General features: G+C 35.1%; 4 protein-coding genes across 12 annotated transcripts in view; 2 read left to right on the forward strand and 2 right to left on the reverse strand.

Annotated features, from left to right (window-relative positions):
- Positions 1-8,953, forward strand: part of LOC145726613 (protein zer-1 homolog) — a 29,295-nt gene extending 20,342 nt beyond the window's left edge. Inside the window, exons 8-11 of one of the 4 annotated variants that reach the window (XR_014177633.1) lie at positions 3,945-4,026; positions 4,087-4,220; positions 4,277-5,926; positions 6,106-8,953. Coding sequence is in view for 3 of the 4 variants with exons in the window: in XM_081975783.1 (XP_081831909.1) it covers positions 3,945-4,026; positions 4,087-4,220; positions 4,277-4,443 (383 nt within the window). In the remaining variant the exon portion in view is untranslated. Of the gene's footprint in view, positions 1-3,944; positions 4,027-4,086; positions 4,221-4,276 lie in introns of all 4 variants that reach the window. The other 3 variants (XM_081975783.1, XM_081975781.1, XM_081975780.1) reach the window with 3 other exon arrangements.
- Positions 8,954-11,499: 2,546 nt separating this feature from the next.
- Dhps (Deoxyhypusine synthase) lies at positions 11,500-16,590 on the reverse strand. 5 transcript variants are annotated; one of them, XM_081975788.1, is made up of 6 exons: positions 16,446-16,590; positions 15,680-15,971; positions 15,278-15,621; positions 11,934-12,345; positions 11,777-11,880; positions 11,501-11,721 (listed from the first exon to the last, which is right to left on the reverse strand). In XM_081975788.1, the coding sequence occupies exons 3-6, from the start codon at positions 15,617-15,619 to the stop codon at positions 11,518-11,520; spliced, it is 1,062 nt and encodes a 353-aa protein (XP_081831914.1). In that variant the 5' UTR covers positions 15,620-15,621; positions 15,680-15,971; positions 16,446-16,590; the 3' UTR covers positions 11,501-11,517. The 5 variants fall into 5 exon arrangements, with proteins under 5 accessions (XP_081831917.1, XP_081831918.1, XP_081831914.1 ...); XM_081975789.1 differs by lacking the exon at positions 16,446-16,590 and adding an exon at positions 16,129-16,404 and having other exon boundaries at positions 15,680-16,062; XM_081975791.1 differs by lacking the exons at positions 15,680-15,971; positions 16,446-16,590 and adding an exon at positions 16,129-16,405 and having other exon boundaries at positions 11,500-11,721.
- On the forward strand, positions 16,541-17,459 carry LOC145726620 (uncharacterized). The gene has a single exon (XM_081975794.1). It carries the CDS (start codon positions 16,541-16,543, stop codon positions 17,303-17,305), a length of 765 nt encoding a protein of 254 aa, XP_081831920.1. The 3' UTR covers positions 17,306-17,459.
- The window catches only part of sl (small wing phospholipase C gamma 1), a 91,156-nt gene continuing 83,353 nt past the window's right edge, over positions 17,353-25,155 (reverse strand). For both annotated transcript variants that reach the window (XM_081975776.1, XM_081975779.1), the window contains one exon: positions 17,353-24,508. In XM_081975776.1, coding sequence (XP_081831902.1) covers positions 24,380-24,508 — 129 coding nt within the window. In that variant the 3' untranslated portion in view covers positions 17,353-24,379. The remainder of the gene's footprint in view (positions 24,509-25,155) is intronic.

Here is a 25,155-nt window from a genome sequence, read left to right on the forward strand (position 1 = left end):
GTGGAAAATGATTGTAGATCACTTAAAAAATTGTATAAAAACGATTTCCATCAAAAAACAGCCAAAATGACAGTTTGATGGTGGAAAATGATTGTAGATCTCGATTTTCATCAAAAACACATTTTTTTCAATTTTTCAAGATTTTTAGAAATAAAAAAACAGCAAAAATTACAGTTTGATGGTGGAAAATGATTGTAGATCACTTAAAAAATTGTATAAAAACGATTTCCATCAAAAAACAGCCAAAATGACAGTTTGATGGTGGAAAATGATTGTAGATCTCGATTTTCATCAAAAACACATTTTTTTTCAATTTTTCAAGATTTTTAAAAATAAAAAACAGCCAAAATGACAGTTTGATGGTGCAAAATGATTGTAGATCTCGATTTCCATCAAAAACACACTTTTTTCAATATTTCAAGATTTTTAAAAATAAAAAAACAGCCAAAATGGCTGTTTTGATGGTGCAAAATGATTATTGATTACTTAAAAAATTGTATAAAAACGATTTCCATCAAAAACAGCAAAAATTACAGTTTGATGGTGCAAAATGATTGTAGATCTCGATTTCCATCAAAAACACACTTTTTTCAATATTTCAAGATTTTTAAAAATAAAAAAACAGCCAAAATGGCTGTTTTGATGGTGCAAAATGATTATTGATTACTTAAAAAATTGTATAAAAACGATTTCCATCAAAAACAGCAAAAATTACAGTTTGATGGTGCAAAATGATTGTAGATCTCGATTTCCATCAAAAACACACTTTTTTCAATTTTTCAAGATTTTTAGAAATAAAAAAACAGCAAAAATTACAGTTTGATGGTGCAAAATGATAGTTGATCACTTAAAAAATTGTATAAAAAGGATTTCCAACAAAAAACACCAAAAAATACAGTTTGATGGTGCAAAATGATTGTAGATCTCGATTTTCATCAAAAACACACTTTTTTCAATTTTTCAAGATTTTTAGAAATAAAAAAACAGCCAAAATGACAGTTTGATGGTGCAAAATGATTGTAGATCACTTAAAAAATTGTATAAAAACGATTTCCATCAAAAAACAGCCGAAATGACAGTTTGATGGGGCAAAATGATCGTTGATCACTTAAAAAATTGTAAAAACATATAAATCTTGCTCCGATGGTCACGTGATAATTTTTACGACTACAAGAAATGTCTGTAGGTCACGTGTGACTGTTTTTCAATTATCAAAGTCCGTTACAACAGTCACGTGATTATTTTCATACTTCGAATGGGATCTCGACTCGAATTAATGGAGAAACACAATTTTTTCATTCACGTGGCCGTATTTAACGATCAAAATGTTGTTCTAAAGGTCACGTGACCGTTTCTACGTTTGAAAAGGATTTCTGAAGGTCACGTGACTATATTATCAAACGTCGAATGGGATCTTGAACGGTTACGTGAATTTATTTAAGGTTAAAATAGTCTCCTTGCTTAGTATTTAAGGTTAAAATGTTGCTCTGTACGTCACGTGATTATTTTGGCGACAAAACAATTTCTGGAGGTCACGTGACTGTTTTCAACCGTCCAATGGAGTCGGGAAGGTCACGTGACATACTCTACATAGGGTTAAAAATTAAAATACTATCTTCAGAAACACGTAATTCTCAGAAACTCTGATTTTTGCAACTTTTGAGCACAGTTTGACAGTTTTGACGATAGTAACAGTTGTCACGTGGTTTTAGGACACTATTTAGCAAGACGATCACGTGACAATTGTCAAAATAATTGTCATAAACTCAGAAACACGTCTTGTATCGAAGACTGTATTAAACTGTAATTCTTCCAAATTCTAGTAAAATTTTCACAGTTTTCTCGCAGTACTTGATATAAAACGTGTTTCTGAGATTTACGACAGTTATTTTAACACTTGTCATGTGACTGCCTAGCTAAATTATCTTCTAAAACCACGTGATATCTGTCACTAATGCCAAAATTGTTAAAATTTGACTAGAATTTGGAAGAATTACAGTTTAGTACAGTTTTCGAAACAAGACGTGTTTCTGAGGCTTGTGACAGTTATTTTGACAATTGTCACGTGACTGCCTAGTTAAATAGTGTTCTAGAACCACGTGACACCTGTCACTAACGTCAAAACTGTCAAACTGTGCTCAAAAGTTGTAAAATCAGGGTTTAGAAAAGCTTTCTTGCAGTATTTGATATAAAACGCGTTTCTGAGGTTTCCGGCAGTTATTTTAACAGTTATCACGTGACTGCCTAGTTAAATTATCCTCTAAAACCACGTGATATCTGCCACTAATGCCAAAACTGTTAAGATTTTACTAGAATTTGGAAGAATTACAGTTTAATACAGTTTTCGAAACCAGACGTGTTTCTGAGGTTTATGACAGTTATTTTGACAATTGTCACGTGACCGTCTAGCTAAATAATGTTCTAGAACCACGTGACAACTGTCACTAACGTCAAAACTGTCAAATTGCTCCAAACTTGTAAAATCAGGGTTTAAAAAAGCTTTCTTGCAGTATTTGATATAATACGTGTTTCTGAGATTTACGGCAGTTATTTTAACAGTTACCACGTGACTGCCTAGTTAAATTATCCTCTAAAACCACGTGACAACTGTCACTAACGTCAAAACTGTCAAGTTGCTCCAAAGTTGTAAAATCAGAGTTTAGAAAAGCTTTCTTGCAGTATTTGATATAATACGTGTTTCTGAGGTTTCCGGCAGTTATTTTAACAGTTATCACGTGACTGCGTAGCTAAATTATCCGCTAAAACCACGTGATATCTGTCACTAATGCCAAAACTGTTAAAATTTGACTAGAATTTGGAAGAATTACAGTTTTCGAAACAAGACGTGTTTCTGAGGCTTATGACAGTTATTTTGACAATTGTCACGTGACCGTCTAGATAAAATAGTGTTCTAGAACCACGTGACAACTGTCACTAACGTCAAAACTGTCAAACTGTGCTTAAAAGTTGTAAAATTGGGGTTCAGAAAAGCTTTCTTGCAGTATTTGATATAAAACGCGTTTCTGAGGTTTCCGGCAGTTATTTTAACAGTTATCACGTGACTGCCTAGTTAAATTATCCTCTAAAACCACGTGATATCTGTCACTAATGCCAAAACTGTTAAAATTTGACTAAAATTTGGAAGAATTACAGTTTAATACAGTTTTCGAAACAAGACCTGTTTCTGAGGCTTGTGATAGTTATTTTGACAATTTTCACGTGACCGTCTAGCTAAATAATATTCTAGAACCACGTGACAACTGTCACTAACGTCAAAACTGTCAAACTGTGCTCAAAAGTTGTAAAATTGGGGTTTAGAAAAGCTTTCTTGCAGTATTTGATATAAAACGCGTTTCTGAGGTTTCCGGCAGTTATTTTAACAGTTATCACGTGACTGCCTAGTTAAATTATCCTCTAAAACCACGTGATATCTGTCACTAATCCGAAAACTAAATTTGATAATTGACCACAATCACGTGGTGGTTTTTTGCGCCCTCTATTAATCGTAAAAGATGATAACGTGACCTTAAGGATGCTTTTTTGACATTGTTAACGCAGCCTTCAGAAATTACCTTTAAAATGGCCACTTCAGTACATTTTGACCTTAAATACGGTCACGTGACTGCAAGGATACTATTTTTTTTATCTATGTAGAGTCACGTGCCCTTCAAGACTCCATTCAATAGTCACTTGACCATCGTAACTGATCTGGATAATTGAAAAACAGTCACGTGATCTACAGAAATTTCTTTTAGCTTATAGACCATCAGAGCAACATTTTCACCTTCAATCAGTTTGCGATTGGACCAGAAAAGCAGCTTACAGCTGGCTGCTTTTTCTTGACCAATCACAAGCCACAAACAGTGCTGTAACGTATCCATAACAAACATATATGGCGCAGTCAGTAGGATGTGTTTATTTACCGTAAATAAAAATCGTTTTAGCATCTGACGGTCCAGACGCTTGGCCTGTCGAAGACCCGTCAAGACAACAGGTGTTATTCAAAATGGTGCAGGCAATAGACAGGTTCGTTCATCGTTAATTCCGGTCTTCTTTAGGAGTTTTAAGGATTGCGCAATTTCACAGTTGGGACTTAAGTTCACCGCGAAACATCAACTACAGATCGTTCGAACCGATTCTGCAGTTGGTCCGGGTTTACCACACTCCCGAGTGTCAAAGATGGGCGGTTTGGGCTTTGGCCAATCTCACCACCGTTTATCGTACGTTATTTTCTCAAAAACTACAACAAAATCTACGACAGAGCGTTTAATTGTAGCGGAAAAGTACTGCCATCTGGTGGAGAAGGAGGGCGGTCTAGAATTGCTGAAGGAACTGACTTTGCACCCGGATCCGCCCGTCGAGGTTAAAAAACTGGCAGCCATAGTACTGGACAACAGTTACAAGTATAAACACCACGACTGGCAACAAGAACTGGACGGCTAAAAGACAAGAAAACACTAGAAAAGGTATAAGTTGATTGATTTTTCTATGGCGGTGACAATTTATGTCATTTAAAAGTGTTTTTAAATATAGTTTTACACAACACAGTGCTGCCCGGCAACCGTTAATATTTATGGTGATTTAACGAAAACAGTGTGTTTTTACATTTGCTGTTAATTTTAGTAATTTTGTATTTTGTGATTGGTCAAAAAAGCAGCTTTGCTGCATCACGCAAATGCTGCGCATGTTTAGAGTTGAAAAATTATCAGAAATTTATTTTCGAAGAAAATACCAAGAGACTTAGGAATTTAAGAGGATGATGAAGAAAAGCAACAATTCTGGCAATGGATTTTGGACTATTCAAGTAAAAGTGTGTTTTTGGGAGGAACCGCCCTGTATGGAGCCAAGTTGTTCAGTTCTGATGTTAAAGAACAATTTTATACTTTTCTTACGTCACGTGATAGCTGTCAAAACTGCTGAAACTCGCCAGGGAAATGAAAGTATAAAATGCCATACTGATGTGTTTTCTTTGAGAAGTTGCACTGTAAGGTATCTTTACAGCTCCATGGAGCCAAATTTGACTTTAAGCAACACTTTCATACATTTTTATGTCACGTGACAGCTGTCAAAACTGTCGAAACCCATTCACCAGTAACCTGAAACTGTAAAATTTAAAATAGTTGCTAATCTGAGGAATTGCACTGGAAGTTGTATTTAAAGTTTTATGGAGCCAAATTTGACAGTTGGGACGTTAAGGAACACTCAAATACTTTACTTGTGTCACGTGACAGCTGTCATAACTGTCAAAACTCACTCGCCAGGGAAAAAAAAGTATAAAATACCAAACAGATGTGTTTCTTTGAGGAATTGTACTGTAAGTTATCTTTACAGCTCTATGCAGGCAAATTTGACGTTAAGAAACACTTCTATACTTTTCTTACGTCATGTGACAGCTGTCAAATCTGTCAAACTTTGCTCACCATTGCCCTAAAAGTATAAAATTGCAAATAAATGTGTTTCTTGGAGGAACCACATTGTAAGTATTGTTTACTGCTCCATGGAGGCAAATTTGACAGTTTTGACGTTAAGGAACTCTTTCATACTTTTCTTACGTCACGTGACAGCTGTCAAAACTGTCGAAACTCGTTCACCAGTAACCTGAAACTGTAAAATTTGAAATAGTTGCTAATCTGAGGAATTGCACTGGATGCTGTATTTAAAGCTTCATGGAGCCAAATTTGACAGTTGGGACGTTTAGGGAACAATTTAATATTTTACTTGCGTGACGTGACAGCTGTCAGAACTGTCAAAACTCACTCGGCAAGGAAAATAAAGTATAAAATGCCAAACAGATGTGCTTCTTTGAGAAATTGTACTGTAAGTTATCTTTACAGCTCCATGAAGCCAAATTTGACAGTTTTGATGTTAAGAAACACTTTTATACTTTGCTTACGTCACGTGACAGCTGTCAAAACTGTCGAAACTCGTTCACCGGTAATCTGAAACTGTAAAATTTGAAATAGTTGCTAATCTGAGGAATTGCACTGGATGCTGTATTTAAAGCTTCATGGAGCCAAATTTGACAGTTGGGACGTTTAGGGAACACTTTAATACTTTACTTGCGTGACGTGACAGCTGTCAGAACTGTCAAAACTCATTCGCCAGGAAAATGAAAGTATAAAATTCCAAATAGATGTGTTTCTTTGAGGAACTACACTGTAAGTTATCTTTACAGTTCCATGAAGCCAAATTTGACAGTTTTGACGTCAATAAACACTTTAATACTTTTCTTACGTCATGTGACAGCTGTCAAAACTGTCGAAACCCATTCACCAGTAACCTGAAACTGTAAAATTAGAAATAATTGCTAATCTGAAGAATTGCACTGGAAGCTGTATTTGAAGCTTCATAGAGCCAAATTTGACAGTTGGGACGTTTAGGGAACACTTTAATACTTTACTTGCGTGACGTGATAGCTGTCAGAACTGTCAAAACTCATTCGCCAGGAAAATGAAAGTATAAAATTCCAAATAGATGTGTTTCTTTGAGGAACTACACTGTAAGTTATCTTTACAGTTCCATGAAGCCAAATTTGACAGTTTTGACGTCAATAAACACTTTAATACTTTTCTTACGTCATGTGACAGCTGTCAAAACTGTCGAAACCCATTCACCAGTAACCTGAAACTGTAAAATTAGAAATAATTGCTAATCTGAAGAATTGCACTGGAAGCTGTATTTGAAGCTTCATGGAGCCAAATTTGACAATTGTGACGTTTAGGGAACAATTTAATACTTTACTTGCGTGACGTGACAGCTGTCAGAACTGTCAAAACTCACTCGGCAGGAAAAATAAAGTATAAAATGGCAAACAGATGTGCTTCTTTGAGAAATTTCACTGTAAGTTATCTTTACAGTTCCATGAAGCCAGATTTGACGTTAAGAAACTTTTTCTTACGTCACGTGACAGATGTCAAAACTGTCGAAACTCGTTCACCAGTAACCTGAAACTGTAAAATTTGAAATAGTTGCTAATGTGAGGAATTGCACTGGAAGTTGTATTTAAAGCTTTATGATGCCAATTTTGACAGTTGGGACATTTAGGGAACACTTTCATACTTTACTTGCGTCACGTGACAGCTGTCATAACTGTCAAAATTCATTCGCTAGTGAAATGAAAGTATAAAATGCCAAATAGAAGTGTTTCATGGAGGAACTACACTGTAAATAGTATTTACAGCTCCACGGACCCAAATTTGACAGTTCTGACGTTGAGAAATACTTTTCTTACGTCACGTGACAGTTGTCATAGCTGCCGATAGAAATAGTTGCTGATCTGAGGAATTACTGTATTATTTTAACTACTTTTTGACATGTTAACATCAACTTGTTAACGTTGGAACTTTGACAATTGCAAATCCAGGTTTTTTTTGGATGCACGCGACCGTTTTATTTGATTTAACTTTTGACAGTTAAAGTTAAAGTCAAAACTGCAAAAAAAAAACATTTTTACTATCAAAACCCCAAGTCCCATTAAGCTCTAAAACAAGAAAAACGTATTAAACAAATTGGAAATGGTAAAAATCCAATGAATTGCATTTTATAGGTTTACGAGTGTTATTTTGACAGTTGTGACAATTAGCTGTCAAAATCTGTTTCATAAAGCGATAAAACAACAAAACATGCTTGACAGAATGGAAATTCGTTTTTTCGGTCAATATTTCTGCAAAACTGGTGGTTTTAACGAAACCTAACCTAACTTGGTTAAAGTTCCGTAGTGGTTCGTACAGTCACGTGACCAAGCTTCACTTTGGTTGCTTGGACGGTTTGTGACGTATGCACCGACACGTCACGCATGACTGTCACTACAAGCAAAATGTCAAATATTTTGGTCAATAGAGATGGCCACCTTTACAGGCTGAACTCCAATATGGCCGCGGTCAGTCACGTCCGTGCACTTTATCAAAAAACTCGCTTATTTGAAAGATTCTGTATATAAACATGTCAGATGATCGTAGATAGCGAATGAATGCGTCTATCACGTGACGTTGAGCGAGCACGTCAAAATTGATCATTTTTTTTGCAACACATTTGTAAATATCTCGAAAACGACACAAGACTAACATTTTGACAAAAAAAATGTTTAATTTTGTAAATTTACTTTGACCACCCGTATTCATCTCAAATAACGGCACAAACATCGCGTAAAGTGTCATTTGTCTAAAATGTCATTTTGTGATGAGATTTCTTCCGACACTGCGCCACTTTGACAGTTTGAAATCCAATATGGCTGAATGAGTTTTAATAGTTATAACACTCGATTATAAGCCACGCTGTAAAGTGTCATAAATGTCAAATTTAACGTCCTAAACTGTCAAATTTAACCCTACAGAGTTGCGTCACTGTTTAATGAGTTTTGACAGTTGTCAGGTCTGTCATTCAGTTCAGTTTGTCAAAGTGGCCTACGTTTTTCCAGCCACAGGAATTAAAAGCTTCTTGAGCTTTTCGACGTTGCCAAATATGACTGAATCAACAGTTTTGGTTGGTTGGATGTAGTTTCAAGCATTTCCATGTTGAAAAAGTGCTTTAGATTGTGAAAAACTGACATTTTTTCGATTTAAGTGAATAGCAGAGCTGTTGTTTTTTTTTGACCAATCGCAGACTACCCTACTTTGCAGACATTTTAAGCAAATTTAATTAAATACTCGACACATACACTGACAACCAAAAAATCTCAATTAAAGCAGACTTTCTTCATAAAAAATAATTTTTAACATTATAATCTTTCAAAAGGCGGAGTGTTAATATTTATTAAAGATAAAATTGTAAATAATAATAATAATAAACCGAGAGAGGGCGCTGTACGAACGCCTTTTTTTTGTAATATACCTACATAAGTACTGATTTAAAAAAAAATTATTTATGAGATTTTTTTTTGTTTTTCAAATTTGTCGCTTTATTCTACCTGTTACTTTTATTTGTGCAAATACATTTAATATATAGGATATTTACAGGTTTGTTTTTTTTTGTTTATTCGTAAACTGTGCCTATTTTTAAAAGTCAACAAAGGTCTAGACACAAAAGACAAAAAAAAAAGTCTAAAAGCATCTATGACACCAGTTTTGTATTTAGGGGCACAACTTGTGGCACAGTTGACTAATGTCCTTCTCTTCTGAAAAAACCCCACAAAAATTGGAGAACAGTAAACTGTTCTGGTTGTTAAAATTATATAACCTTTTAGCGCAGTTGACCAGTGTTCTTCTAAAATAATGTTTAAAAAAACTAGAGTATATGGATTATTGAAGCACAAGTGTAATAATAAATAATATTGTTGTGGTAATATGAGGATTATTATGAATTAGTCAATATTATTGATATTCCATATAATACTGACGTAATCTCGTGACGTAACTTGTTGTCTTTAGATTGGTTCCAAAGGTTTTCGTTGATATTCCGCGGTTGCCAGATTGATGAGCATCCCAGATTTTCGGTGACTTAAAAAGTTTTATTTTCGTTCACCCAGTCATATTGTAAAGTTCGGGTAAAGAGCATTTTTAGCAAAACTATTTTTGTGTAAATTGTTTTGTCTTCTTTACGATTCGGCAACGTGGCATCAGTGTGTTTTTAATGCTAGCAAAGGACAGAAACATATTGATTTGACATTTGACAGTTGTTTACCGATTTGACAATCCTCGCGAAAGTGAGGTTAAGTTTGTGAAAAATTTGAACGGGAGCGGAAAAATTAAATTGCGTGTTGTTAGTTACTCGTAAAAATACTTTATTTGAATTGTGCCTTGGTATAGTGCTTCTGGACTGTGTGTGTGTGTGTTATTTTCTTGATGGAAAGTAAGGTAAGCAGCATTTCTCTATATGTCACATGAAACATCTATCAGCCCCGGTTCCCTCTTCAATTGGAGGAAAAACTTCAATCCCATAGAAAATGTTACTGATTTACTTACTAATTTTCTTAATACGTTCTCATTGAGATGTAGCACTTCTTGTAAATGACCAGAAGACCCTAAATACTATCAAAAACCTCCTAAAAATTGTCAGAAAACTTTCCAAGTGTCATAACCATTAGAAAAGTAGTTTAAAATGGCCCGAAGCTTCTACAAGGGTTCTAAACGGTAGAAAAATCATTTATTATAGTCAAGGGCCTCTAAATACTAAGTATATGGATTATTGAAGCACAAGTGTAATAATAAATAATATTGTTATTATGCGGTAATATGAGGATTATTGTGAATTGATATTCCATATAATACTGACGTAATCTCGTGACGTAACGTGTTGTCCTTAGATTGGTTCCAAAGGATATTCCGCGGTTGCCAGATTGAGGAGCATTCCAGATTTTCGGTGATTTTAAAGTTTTATTTTCGCTTGTTGTTTATAGTAAAGTTCGGGTATAGAGCATTTTTAGCAAAACTATTTTTGTTTTTTTTTTGCTACCGATAGACGAAGCGTAAATTGTTTTGTCTTCTTTACGATTCGGCAACGTGGCATCAGTGTGTTTTTAATGCTAGCAAAGGACAGAAACATATTGATTTGACATTTGACAGTTGTTTACCGATTTGACAATCCTCACGAGAGTGAGGTTAAGTTTGGGAAAAGTTTGAACGAGAGCGGAAAAATTAAATCGCGTGTCGTTAGTTATTCGTAAAAAATACTTTATTTGAATTGTGCGTTGGTATAGTGCTTCTGGACTGTGTGTGTGTGTGTTATTTTCTTGAACCTGCAAAGTAAGGTAAGCAGCAATTCTCTGTATGTCACATGAAACACCTATCAGCCTCTTCAATTGGAGGAAAAACTTCAATCCGATAGAAAATGTTACTGATTCACTTACTAATTTTCTTAATACGTTCCCATTGAGATTCAGGAGATTTTCTGGGTGAGGTTTTGACCCAAATAATGGGCAGTCACACAAAATCGATAAATTTAAGTTCCAACGGGCAAGTTTGAAGAAACTTGTCTTGTGTGAAAATTTTAAGAATTTTAAATGGCGTTGGGAACGAATTTCCCCGAATGGTTAGAGAACATACGTTAATGACGTCAAAATTCCGTCTCAATCAGTTCACAACTAATAGACAAGGACCGACAATTCACTGCCGCTAGCCCTGAGATAGACCTTGGCCGCCTTAGCGTTTTTGACGTCACGATGACGTAATTTGGCAAAAGCTTAAATTAACCAACTGTCAAACTACGTCATTGTGACGTCAAAAAAGCTCTGCTTGCTCCATGGAGCCAGAAAACGAATGCGGCCCTTATTATTGCTTGATTATCGTATTGGCGTTTCAAGTTAAGATCGCAGCGCCAGTTCAACTAAAATCCGTCAACTCGTTCCTAACCTAACATTATAAATAATATGACACTTGTCACTTCATCTGCTAAATTCCTAACCAAAATCAAATGTAAACAAACAGAGAAATGACAGCTGGAATGCCCGAAACTGTTTTCAAAACTGATCACCAGAGGGAGTATCTTGAAACGTCAATTATCAAGGATTATTCTGTGGACTTTGATTACGTTTACACCGGTGACAGTTCACATCTGGAAGACATTAATACACAATATTTTTTATTATAAATTTTTATTCACTTCTTTAGCAAAAGTTTGGGCAACAATTAAAGGAAACACCAAAGTGGCTTCCGCGTACAATTTAACGGGAGTCGCGTCCTTTTTAATTTTTCCCCAGGACTTGGCCTCGTCAGGGCGCGCCCCCGAATCGCTCCCGTCAAATTCCGCCCCCGTGTTTACGTAGACCGCAAAATCAGCCCCGTTCCTCTATAAAAATTTAGGTGTTAATTTCAGGTTTTTAGGTTACCGTACTATATAATACCATTAAATTGGCGTTGCATATGTGATGCTTTATCACCCCACCTCCTAAGATTATTACTCCGCTGTTAACAGCTTTCATTGCCATTAAATTCAATCTTCGCAGATCTGGAAAACACTGTAATTGCTACTGCATTAACTACAGGGTGTTCAAAGTAAACCTTGCACTATATCAACCACCAGTCCGGGGTTTTTAAAGGAATGCAAAAACATCATATCTCCTATACTGCCGTCAGTTAGAGCGGGACAAAAGACTGGAATTTTGTTTTTGTTCGCCCAGTAGTAGATGCTTTGCTCGTTATCAATTTCCGCCCCTAATCTACTGATTACTTTACTGGGGGTCCATAAAACGTTACTTTTGCTCTGCTCTTCGAGCATCCTATCAAAAATGGGTATAATCCAGTTTTCAAAGCAACAGTAATTGTCGTTGGGAACTAGAAGGTTACCTATTCTATTTATTCCCTTTTCTCTTAAACTTTTCCCGTCCAAACTAAAGTCCCCCAAATAAGTGGGGCGCAAACATTTTATAAAATCCTCTTCCACACCGCCAGCGGTTGTAACGATACAGTCGATCTGTACAAACATGGGATGGGCGTAAATTTACGGGTAAAGTGAAAAGTAAACTCAGAAAAATTTACCAGGAAATTCCAATTTTAGCAGTAAATTTATGGGTCTTGATTTGCTTCTTGAAAGTACCAAATGGGGAACAATATTATAACTTTTCCTTCAAACTTCTTTGAAAACCTGACAAATATTTGGCACAAACTTGATCTGTCATTTAACTGTCATGTAAATGCTGAAGTATTCAGATATGTTTCCGCGGTATTTTTTGACGTTTTATGGACAGTGATGACAGTGAAAACTGAGAAAAAGAAACTTATTTTTTTTGTTTTTTTTTTCAGTTTTACTACTTTAAACTAGTCGTAGAAACAAAGAAGTTTAATAAAAAATATCGTTTATAATTCGTCCAAAAATAGGTTTTCCGTGCTTGCATTTCTTCCTGAATTGGTCATACGCGCACGGAAAAACCCCTTTTTGTACTATCCTAATGGAATGTACCATTTTAAAAAAGTAGCCTTTAATAAAAAAAAAATGGATAAAAGACAAAAAGCTGTAATAATAATTTTCAGCTTTTTGTCACTTTTCTTTGTTACATCATTTTTAAATTATGACAAATTTCACGTGGTTTTGAGGGGATAATTTAGCTAGGTAGTCACGTGCCCACCGTTAAAATAATTGTCATAAATCTCAGAAATGCGTTTTGTATCGAATACTAACCTAAAGCCTGATTTTTGCAGTTTGACAGTCAAGTACAACAACAATTGCTTGACAAACCCACTTGGAATGAGAAACTGACTGTTTTAAGCAAATTTTTAGAATCCTCATTAAATTTCCTATCCAATAACCTGAAAAAACATTACAAAATTTGATACAGTCAAGGAGAAAAGAGGAGTCAAAGTTTGAACTGACAGAAACATAGTATGAAAGGACAGTCACAGACAAAATAGCCTGTAAAACCCACTTGAAGTGAGAAAGTGACTGTTTTAAGCACATTTTTAGAATCCTCATTAAATTTCCTATCCAATAATGTGAAAAAACATTACAAAATTTACGAAAGGAAGGAAATGACAAACAGTCTTCTCCACAATACTTTATTGTGACCTTAGATGGTAAGGTCTGCTCGACAAGTTTCATCGCCTTTTCTGTGGATGGTGCACAAGTGTTAAGCTCCTTTTTTTCCCCCCTAGGGTCTCACCCAGCCCTAAATGGGTCTAGTTTTAAGTTTATGTTTAATTTTAATTAATTTTTTGATTTAATGTGCTATAGTTATTTTTCTCCATAATGAGCTTTGTTCACCTATTTAACTTTGTTAATTTCACTATTTCGTCATAACATGGGTCTCTCTGTCTCTCCCCTTGTAAAAAGACAGTAGTCACATTGGTCGACTGATTTGAGCTCCTGAAGATGGTCATTTATATGACCGAAACTTGTCGAGCAGACCTTACCATCTAAGGTCACAATAAAGTATTGTGGAGAAGACTGTTTGTCATTTCCTTCCTTTCGTACTCCTGCGACTCCACTGAAAGAAAATGGACTACTACTTCTTTCCCATTACAAAATTTGGTACAGTCAGGGGGAAAAGTGGAGTCAAAGTTTAAATTGCCAGAAACAGTGTGAAAGGACAGTCAAGGACAAAATCGCCTCTAAAACCCACTTGCAGTGAGAAAATTACTGTTTTAGGTACATTTTTGGAATCCTCATTAAATTTCCTATCCAATAACCTAAAAAAACATCACAACATTTGGTACAGTCAGAGAGAAAAGTGGAGTCAAAGTTTGAACTGCCAGAAACAGTGTGAAAAGACAGTCAGGGACAAAATCGACTCTAAAACCCACTTGGAGTAAGAAAATGAGGGTTTTAAGCACATTTTTAGAATCCTCATCAAATTTCCTATCCAAAAACCTTAAGAACATTACAAAATTTGGTACAGTCAGGGAGAAAAGATGAGTCAGTTTGAACTGTCAGAAACACAGTGTCAAAAGACAGTCAGAGACAAAATAACCTGTAAAACCCACTTAGAGTAAGAAAATGCCTGTTTTAAGCACATTTCTAGAATCCTCATTAAATTTCCTATCCAATAACCTGAAAAAACATTACAAAATTTGGTACAGTCAAGGAGAAAAGATGTGTCAAAGTTTGAACAGCCAGAAACACAGTGTGAAAAGACAGTCAGGGACAAAATCGCCTGTAAAACCCACTTGGAGTAAGAAAATGCCTGTTTTAAGCACATTTCTAGAATCCTCTTTAAATTTCCTATCCAATAACCTAAAAAAACATTACAAAATTTGGTACAGTCAAAGAGAAAAGATGTGTCAAAGTTTGAACAGCCAGAAACACAGTGTGAAAAGACAGTCAGGGACAAAATCGCCTGTAAAACCCACTTGGAGTAAGAAACTGACTGTTTTAAAAACATTTTTGGAATTCTCAGTAAATTTATTATCCAATAATGTGAAAAAACATTACAAAATTTGGTACAGTCAAGGAGAAAAAATGAGTCAAAGTTAGAAATGCCAGAAACAGTTTGAAAGGACAGTCAGGGACAAAATCGCCTGTAAAACCCACTTGGAGTGAGAAAGTGACTGACAAATTTGTAGAATCCTCATTAAACTTCCTATCCAATAACATGAAAAAACATTACAAAATTTGGTACAGTCAAGGAGAAACAAGGAGTCAAAACTAGAACTGCCAAAAACAGTAAAAAAAGACAGCCAGGGACAAAATCGACTGTAAAACTCACTTGAAGTGAGAAAGTGACTGCTTTAAGCAAATTTTTAGAATCCTCATTAAATTCCCCATCTAATAACCTGAAAAAACATTACAAAATTTGGTACAGTCAGATAGAAAAGTGGTGTCAAAGTTTTAACTGACAGAAACAAAGTATTGGTAATTTACTGGTCAAATTTTCCTGGCAAACCAAAATATTTACTTTACTCATCACACTTACCAAACTGTGTTGGACTAAAAACCGGATAGTCTCGCGCAATCCACTGGACACTAAATTCGAAGTGTAGCCAAGAAAAATGGTGCAACTGTTGCGCACAGCGCAAAAGTCATCCTCCAAGTCTACAAACTTGTCTGCAGGAATTTCCTTGTTTCGACATTCAATCATTTTGTTGATTTCGTTTACGGCAAGACCGAAATTGGTGGCCTGGAAGCCGGTGCTCGCGTAGCTTTGCAACAGTTTGTCGTAGTCCAGTCCTTTGGACCAATCATAACCTACAACTTTATTCTGTAGCAAGGACACTTCGGTGGTTTTTACTAAAATTGCCTCCTCTGGATTACTCATAGCTGGAAAAACGTTTTAGTGATCATCCAGGAGGTTTGTTGGGATGTTATTAGTTATTACCTGGTGGTTAAGGAGTTTTCTGTTTCCTGGAAAGTTTGGTTAGAATTACTGGTGTAAAAGCCTTACAAACTCAATACAGGTGATGGAAAATTGTTTAATTATTGTGCCCCAAAAATTTTAGGGTGTTTTTTTTAAATAAACCTCCTTTTTTGAAATAAATACTATTTGTGCCGTATTTAACCTCACTTTTGTTGTTGTTGACTTCTTCTTTTTTTGACAAAAAAATGAAAAAAGAGGAGGATGTTGATCAACCTAACCTCACTTTGACCCTTAACCTAAATAAAATGGGAACCTAATAACAAACATGCCAAAGTTAACTTCATTCTGTAGCAACGACACTTCGGCGGTTTTTACTAAAATTGCCTCCTCTGGATTACTCATAGCTGGAAAAACGTTTTATTGATCATCCAGGAGGTTTGTTGGGATGTTATTCTGTTATTAGTTATTACCTGGTGGTTAAGGAGTTTTCTGTTTGCTGGAAAGTTTGGTTAGAGAATGGTGGTGTGAAAGCCCTACAAAGCCTTAGGCACTCAAACAGCTGATGGAAAATTGTTTAATTATTGTGCCCCAACAAGTTTACGGTGTTTTTTTTTACATAAACCTCCTTTTAGTCCTTTTTTGAAATAAATACTATTTGTGCCGTATTTAACCTCACTTTTGTTGTTGTTTGACTTCTTCTTTTTTTGACAGAAAAACTAAAAAAGACGAGGATGTTGATCAACCTAACCTCACACCCTTAACCTAAATAAAATGGGAACCTATGAACTTAATAACAAACAGTTCAAAGTTAATCGAATTAACTAGGTTTCCCCTAAAATAAACAAGTTTTGTGACTAGTGACTAGTAAAGTGTAGGTAAACCATGGCTTTAGTATGCGCTTGCACCAGATTCGCCGTTCCTTCACTATTTATGCGACAAACCCAGTTTAGTCTACTCAAGTTTCACACTTTAGGAAAGTTCAACTCAAAAATCCTCCTGACAAACGCAAAAATCACGCAAAACAGAACCTACTTTTGGATTTTCAAGAAACGTACAAACCGCGAATTGCGACTAGTGGACCAGCCCCCTGAAAGCTGCGAGCTGATCTACAGATGCACCATGGACAACATGTTTTACGCGTTTCAACATTTGGGCTTCTACGCGGCTTCGGTGTTGTGTTTGGGAGTGTTGTTCCAGGCCCAGAACATTGAAAACTTCCCTCTGGAAGAGCAGGACGAACCTGAAATGACTGCAACAGGTCATGTGGCCATCAGTACTGAAAACCAAACGCATCTGATGTTAGGCGCGTTCTTCTTTGCTTACTGCATTATTGTTTGGTTCATGACTAGGGTACCGGTCAGAATATACTACCATCCGGGCACTGGAAAGTACTGGATGTATTTATACAAGGCTCTTCCCAGCAAAGTGAAGATAGTCAAAGTGGGACCTGGAGAATTAAGGGAGTCCACCGGTGTCGTGTTTAATTTGTGGAAATACGACATGTATGAGCATACGAAAAGTGGAGAGAGTTGCTTGTTGTTGGAGCAGTACTTTAAGTATCCTGGGGATTTGTATGTTATGCTAGGACAGCAGCCGGAAAGAGGGGCAGATAACATGGATCAGTTTCAACCCAGAGACTCCAAGTAGACCTGTTTTTTTTAGTTTTGTTGACATAAAAATAAAAACATATTAAATTGTTGTTAAAATTAGTAGGATCTTTTAATGAACACAATTTGTTGTTTTTTTTTCTTATAATTTTTTTGATGTTATAACCTAAAATAAAACTAATATAATCACTGTATATTAACACTATTTTTCCATTAAGGTGTAGTGCAAGCCACAAAACTAAATGCACTATCTGGTATTTATTGTTTTCTAGATTTTGTTTGTTGGAAAAATATATTTTTTCGGTTACTTTACTAGAGAGCATAATTTAAAGCAGGAAAGATTTTGAATAAGGTCAAAATTTACCACATTTTCCTTAGAGCAACTTTTAAAACAACACTAAAAATGGAAAATTTCCTTGAAATGTGTTTCTTAGAGTAGGCGCTTTCTTTGGACTCATAATTTCGGATCAAAACGCGTTACGATCTAAAAATCACATGACACCATAATTTTAAAATTACACGGTGGTCACGTGACGTTTGAATCATAACGCGTTTGGATTCGAAATATCAAACAAATTTTGACAGTTTTGAAGCTTAAGGAAAACTTTTGTACTTTTCTTGGTCACGTGACAGCTGTCATAACTGTCGAAACCCATTCAGCAGAGACATAAACTTATAAAATTAGAAGTAGTTGCTAATTTGAGGAATTACACTGAAAGTTGTGTTTACAGCTATATGGAGCCAAATTTGACAGTTTTGACGTTAAGAAACTCTTTTATACTTTTCTTACGTCACGTGACAGCTGTCAAAACTCGTTCAACAGCGACCTAAAACTATAAAATTACAAATAGTTGCTTATTTGAGGAATTGCACTAAAAATTGTGTTTAATGCACCTTGGAGCAAAAATTTGACACTTTTGACGTTAAGGAACACTTTCTTACGTCACGTGACAGCTGTCAAAATTCACGCAGCCATAACGCTAAATTACCAATCCAAAAACATATCCATAAGTGTCTGTTAATGTCACAACTGTTAAATTTAACTCTATACGCAGCTATAAAGACAATTTACAATGCGATTCCAGAAGAAATACAACTTATGTTAACGGTGAATAGGTTTTGACAGTTGACAACTGTCAGGTGACGTAAGTAATATATCAGAAAGTGTCACTTAGCCTCACAAATGTCAAATTTGAGGCTCTAACTATTAAAGGGTTTAAATACAAGCTGCAACTTTTTTGCATTTGACAGTTTCGTGTCACTGGACAATCACGCGACTATTTGACAGCTGTCAGGTGACTATAAGCTTGTCATTAAACGTCAAGATTTGGCAACGTTGATTTTAATGTAATTTTCAAGCTTTTCTACGCGGAAACAGTGTTTTAGAGTCCAAAAAATTGACATTCGTCCAAAATTCCATTGAATTAAAATTTTCCTTATTTTTCCTTTATTAAATTGTTCCTGTTAATTATGCATTATGCATTGTTCTTCTTGGGACCTGCTGATTTATTGACAAAACCTTACTACAAACAATTTGTTCAAATTCTCCTTTCTAACAGGAATTCATCAGGAATTCTTTAGTTATGCTCTCTAGTTTATAGTTCTTTACTAGATTTAAAAAAAATACAATATTCGACATCAATATTAGCCTAAAAACACAAAAAACATCAAAATCTACAGGTATGGAATTTTCCAATCTATACACAGGAAAATAAGTCGAAATGATGTCATAATTTTACTTCAATAGATGAAAGAGGCTTGATTCCCAAAATAATTGTTCCCCAATATATTTCGGTGGAAAATATTTAAGCCAAATACAATTTCGAATATAATTTGACCCAAAATCACCTCAATTTCTGCATAATTCATCGTGACACACTAAGGGACACTAAGTCGATTTTTAAATGTCTTTTGTTATTCTATCTTTTTTTCTCTCACTGTATATTTGTAGGTTTATCCTTATTCACTCACTTCCTAGTCAATTTCACATGCGCCTACATAATTTCTTTTCTTTCTTAGGTTTAGTGTCCTTTACATTACTGTCTCTGTCTGGAGAGGTGATTCATGACAGTTTACTTTATTGGGACAACTTACTTCATGTACAGGGTGTCCCAACGGTATTTAAACATAAATTTCACCGTCCCTGTACATTTCAGAGAAAAAAGTTTCTGGTTAAAAAGTTCATTGTTTAGAAAAGGGCTACCAATGACAATTTAGTTATGATATGTACAGGTTGAAGCAAAAACGTACTTTTTGACATGAATTTCTTGCCCTGTATTTTCTTGGAGATAATTAAATAACCAATCAACAATGTATAACACTTTGGACACCCTGTAACTCGGTTATTTTTGGGAGTTCAAGGAGGTTGAACCACACTAATTAACCGTCTTCGTTTCCTCGTTTAGGTACTGGAAAGTCAAAAATTGTTTCCCAAAAACTGCATACAGGGTGACAAAAATAGTGAACCACCACACTTTCCTTGCACACCCTGTATACTGGAAGCAAAAACGGACCTGCAAACTTACGGTGCTGGGTTAAGAAGTTGATTAGGAACATTTTTGGTCTCTTGCATTTTTTCTGTAACTTTTACTGTTTTTTAGGAAAAACTGGTTTGGTGCAACAAATGTTTAAGTCAGCGACAAAATCCTGTGTAAAACCCACTTGGAGTAAGAAAATGATTCTTGTAAGCACATTTTTGGAATTCTCATTAAATTTCCTATCCAATAACCTGAAAAAACATTACAAAATTTGGTACAGTCAGGAAGAAAAGCGGTGTCAAAGTTTGAATTACAGGAAACACAGTTTGAAAGAACAGTCAAGGACAAAATTGCTGGTAAAACCCACTTGGAGTGCGAAAATTACTGTTTTAAGTACATTTTTGAATTCCTCATTAAATTTCCTATTCAATAACCTGAAAAACACTACAAAATGTGGTACAGTCAGGTAGAAAAGCGGTGTCAAAGTTTGAATTGTCAGAAACACAGTTTGAAAGAACAGTCAGGGACAAAATCGCCTGTCAAACCCATTTGGAGTAAGAATATGATTGTTTTAAGCACATTTTTGGAATCCTCATTAAATTTCCTATCCAATAACCTGAAAAGACATTACAAAATTTGGTACAGTCAGCGAGAAAAACGGTGTCAAAGTTTGAATTACAGGAAACACAGTTTAAAAAGACAGTCAGGGACAAAATCGTCTGTAAAACCCATTTGGAGTAAGAAAATGATGGTTTTAAGCACATTTTTGGAATCCTCATTAAATTTCCCATTCAATAATCTAAAAAACACTACAAAATTTGGTACAGTCAAGAAGAAAAGCGGTCAACAGTTTGAAAGAGCAGTCAGGAACAAAATCCTCTGTAAAACCCACTTGGAGTAAGAATATGATTGTTTTAAGCACATTTTTGGAATCCTCATTAAATTTCCTATCCAATAACCTGAAAAAGCACTACAAAATTTGGTACAGTCAGGAAGAAAAGCGGTGGCAAATTTGAATTGCAAGAAACACAGTTTGAAAGGACAGCCAGTGACAAAATTCTCTGTAAAACCTACTTGGAGTAAGAATATGATTGTTTTAAGCACATTTTTGGAATCCTCATTAAATTTCCTATCTAATAACCTGAAAAAGCACTACAAAATTTGGTACAGTCAGGAAGAAAAGCGGTGGCAAATTTGAATTGCAAGAAACACAGTTTGAAAGGACAGCCAGTGACAAAATTCTCTGTAAAACCCACTTGGAGTAAGAATATGATTGTTTTAAGCACATTTTTGGAATTCTCATTAAATTTCCTATCCAATAACCTGAAAAGACATTACAAAATTTGGTACAGTCAGCGAGAAAAACGGTGTCAAAGTTTGAATTACAGGAAACACAGTTTGAAAGAACAGTCAGGGACAAAATCGTCTGTAAAACCCACTTGGAGTAAGAAAATGATGGTTTTAAGCATATTTTTGGAATCCTCATTAAATTTCCTATGCGATAACCTGAAAAAATATTCCAAAATTTGGTACAGTCAGAAAGAAAAGCGGTGTCAAAGTTTGAATTACAAGAAACACAGTTTGAAAGAACAGTCAGGGACAAAATCCTCTGTAAAACCCACTTGGAGTAAGAAAATCATTGTTTTAAGCACATTTTTGGAATTCTCATTAAATTTCCTATCCAATAACCTAAAAAAACATTACAAAATTTGGTACAGTCAGGAGGAAAGCGGTGTCAAAGTTTGAATTGGAAGAAACACAGTTTGAAAAGACAGTCAGGGACAAAATCCTCTGTAAAACCCACTTGGAGTAAGAATATGATTGTTTTAAGCACATTTTTGGAATCCTCATTAAATTTCCTATCCAATAACCTGAAAAAGCACTACAAAATTTGGTACAGTCAGGAAGAAAAGCGGTGGCAAATTTGAATTGCAAGAAACACAGTTTGAAAGGACAGCCAGTGACAAAATTCTCTGTAAAACCCACTTGGAGTAAGAATATGATTGTTTTAAGCACATTTTTGGAATTCTCATTAAATTTCCTATCCAATAACCTGAAAAGACATTACAAAATTTGGTACAGTCAGCGAGAAAAACGGTGTCAAAGTTTGAATTACAGGAAACACAGTTTAAAAAGACAGTCAGGGACAAAATCGTCTGTAAAACCCATTTGGAGTAAGAAAATGATGGTTTTAAGCACATTTTTGGAATCCTCATTAAATTTCCCATTCAATAATCTAAAAAACACTACAAAATTTGGTACAGTCAAGAAGAAAAGCGGTCAACAGTTTGAAAGAGCAGTCAGGGACAAAATCCTCTGTAAAACCCACTTGGAGTAAGAATATGATTGTTTTAAGCACATTTTTGGAATCCTCATTAAATTTCCTATCCAATAACCTGAAAAAGCACTACAAAATTTGGTACAGTCAGGAAGAAAAGCGGTGGCAAATTTGAATTGCAAGAAACACAGTTTGAAAGGACAGCCAGTGACAAAATTCTCTGTAAAACCCACTTGGAGTAAGAATATGATGGTTTTAAGCACATTTTTGGAATCCTCATTAAATTTCCTATCCAATAACCTGAAAAGACATTACAAAATTTGGTACAGTCAGCGAGAAAAACGGTGTCAAAGTTTGAATTACAGGAAACACAGTTTGAAAGAACAGTCAGGGACAAAATCGTCTGTAAAACCCACTTGGAGTAAGAAAATGATGGTTTTAAGCATATTTTTGGAATCCTCATTAAATTTCCTATGCGATAACCTGAAAAAATATTCCAAAATTTGGTACAGTCAGAAAGAAAAGCGGTGTCAAAGTTTGAATTACAAGAAACACAGTTTGAAAGAATAGTCAAGGACAAAATCGTCTGTAAAATCTACTTGGAGTAAGAAAATCATTGTTTTAAGCACATTTTTGGAATTCTCATTAAATTTCCTATCCAATAACCTGAAAAAACACTACAAAATTTGGTACAGTCAGGAGGAAAGCGGTGTCAAAGTTTGAATTGGAAGAAACACAGTTTGAAAAGACAGTCAGGGACAAAATCCTGTGTAAAACCCACTTGGAGTAAGAAAATGATGGTTTTAAGCACATTTTTGGAATCCTCATTAAATTTCCTATCCAATAACCTGAAAAGACATTACAAAATTTGGTACAGTCAGCGAGAAAAACGGTGTCAAAGTTTGAATTACAGGAAACACAGTTTGAAAGAACAGTCAGGGACAAAATCCTCTGTAAAACCCACTTGGAGTAAGAAAATTATTATTTTAAGTACATTTTTGGAATCATTAAATTTCCTATCCAATAACCTAAAAAAACATTACAAAATTTGGTACAGTCAGGAAGAAAAGCGGTGTCAAAGTTTGAACTGTCCGACACACAGTGTGAAAGGACAGTCAGGGACAAAATCGCTTGTATAACCCACTTAGAGTAAGAAAATGATTGTTTTAAGCACATTTTTGGAATCCTCATTAAATTTCCTATCCAATAACCTAAAAAATCTCTTACAAAATTTGGTACAGTCAGGGAGAAAAGCAGTTGCAAAATTTGAACTGCTAGAAACACAATATTTGTAATTTACCAGTCAAATTTTCCTGGTAAAGTAAAATATTTACTAATTACTTGAAGATAATAAGAAGAAACAGTAATATTGAATATGCAATAATGCTTTCTCTTCTTTCTCCAAAAGGCATCTAAATCTTCAAGAAAATACAGGGCGTCCCATAGAAAAAAAAAATTCTGTCAAAAAGTACGTTTTTGCTTCATCCTACTGTATGTATAAATTCATTGTTCATTGAAAACCTCTTTCTAAATAATGAAACGTACAGGGACGCAGAAATTTAGCGTCCCAATATAGTTGAGACACCCTGTATGAAACTCATAAACCATAAACATAACCTATTTTGAGACACGTGACAACGTCCCGGTACTTGAAATGTTAAAATCACGTTTTCAAATATTTAATCAAGAACGTTTTAAGGTGATTTTGGAGTAAACTATTTTGGAAAAAAACGCGCATCCGCAGAAGGAAGAACCGTATTAGAAATCGACGAGTTAGACAAGGATGGACAAACAACGTTGTAACATCAGTCAATCTGTCAAAAGTTTTTTTTTTTTGGGCTGACCTGACTGGTTAGTAAGGTGGTTCATGACGTCACGGTGGTTCTGTCAAGAACTTGCCTTTTTGGCTTTTAACTTTGACACTTGAACTGTCAAGTGTCAAAGTTAAATGTTACGGCAATCGCTGTGGTTTAGTGTATTCTGTAATTCACTGATTTTCTGGTTTTTTTTTAGAGTAGATTTTGTTATTACGAGTACCCCACTGTAAATGCCACAAAGTGGCTTGTGACGTCACTGTTATAACTACAAATACAAAGAAACAAAAAAATAGCCTTCAAGGCTAATTAGTAGACTGACAGTGCTGATTCGTATCACCTGCCATCTTTGTCTAGCTCAATGACTTTATAACGGTTCTCTCGTCTTATTCTTTGTAGAAATGTCCATACCCGAATATAAACTCTTTGTAAAGTAGTTAACGTTTCATATTATAATACTATGTAATTGGATTCCGACCATTTTTTTTCTTTTAGTGAGCTTCTTATATCAAATTTAAAAAATATCTCTATATCAATAATAATCACTACCTGAGCGAACCGTTTTCGGTTCGCGTTTTCAGGCTGATATGTATCAGTAGAGAGGCTAAGTCGAGATCCTCGCTGAACGCGTTTTTCAACCATACGCTACGATAGCCTTGGCGGATGCATGTCAGCTGTCAAAATACTCAAAACATTAATACAACGAAACTACTCTCCGAAAGTGACAGTGCACCGCCCTCTATACTAGAAAGCCTAAAATGTCACGTTTTCGTTTTAGACACAAACGTATGCAGATGCAGTAAAAAGTTTTTTTTAATTGTTTTGTGTAGTTGATTGCAAGTTGTGAGTGAAAAATCAAAAAAAAGGTTCATTCTTGATCGAGATATGTATTAGATAGAGCTTTTTATAAACAATCAAGTCCAGCCTAAACAAATTGGTTAGAATATTTGTCCTGGAAAGTACAACACAGAGCAAACTAGTTTAAACACTGTTCAGTAGAAGGAAATCTGTAAATCCTTGAAACTAGGTAAGCAAAACTGGTAAATAGTTCTTATGTTATTAGCAAGAAAATTCATTCAAAATTATTTTTGTTGCTCTCACAATGAAGGATGCTTTAAAATGAAACTCACATACCTGTGCATGTAACAAGTACCTAATAAGTTTATTGTACTAGAAAGCTCTCGTACCTACCATTGAGTATAGTGTTGGAGTAAAATCATCCCACTTCAAAGTGTTCAACCAAGGTTGGGCTTTTTTCTGAATTGCTGTTACAATGCGGCTTGAAAAACGGCAGCAAACAAAAATAACTCACGCAAATAAC

Source organism: Ips typographus, linkage group LG3, assembly GCF_016097725.1.
Source record: "Ips typographus isolate SLU linkage group LG3, UJ_Ityp_2.0, whole genome shotgun sequence".
Classification (NCBI taxonomy): domain Eukaryota; kingdom Metazoa; phylum Arthropoda; class Insecta; order Coleoptera; family Curculionidae; genus Ips; species Ips typographus.

Bases quoted from the DNA above. Each gene is read 5' to 3' on its own strand.
- Dhps (XM_081975791.1), bottom strand. From the start codon at position 15,619: ATGAGTAATCCAGAGGAGGCAATTTTAGTAAAAACCACCGAAGTGTCC. The intron at 11,881-11,933 runs GTTTACTTTGAA...AGTGTTTTCCAG, and splicing joins GGTGGTTGATATAGTGCAAG to ATCTGCGAAGATTGAATTTA. The intron at 11,722-11,776 runs GTATTATATAGT...AAATTTTTATAG, and splicing joins TATGCAACGCCAATTTAATG to AGGAACGGGGCTGATTTTGC.
- LOC145726620 (XM_081975794.1), top strand. From the start codon at position 16,541: ATGGCTTTAGTATGCGCTTGCACCAGATTCGCCGTTCCTTCACTATTT.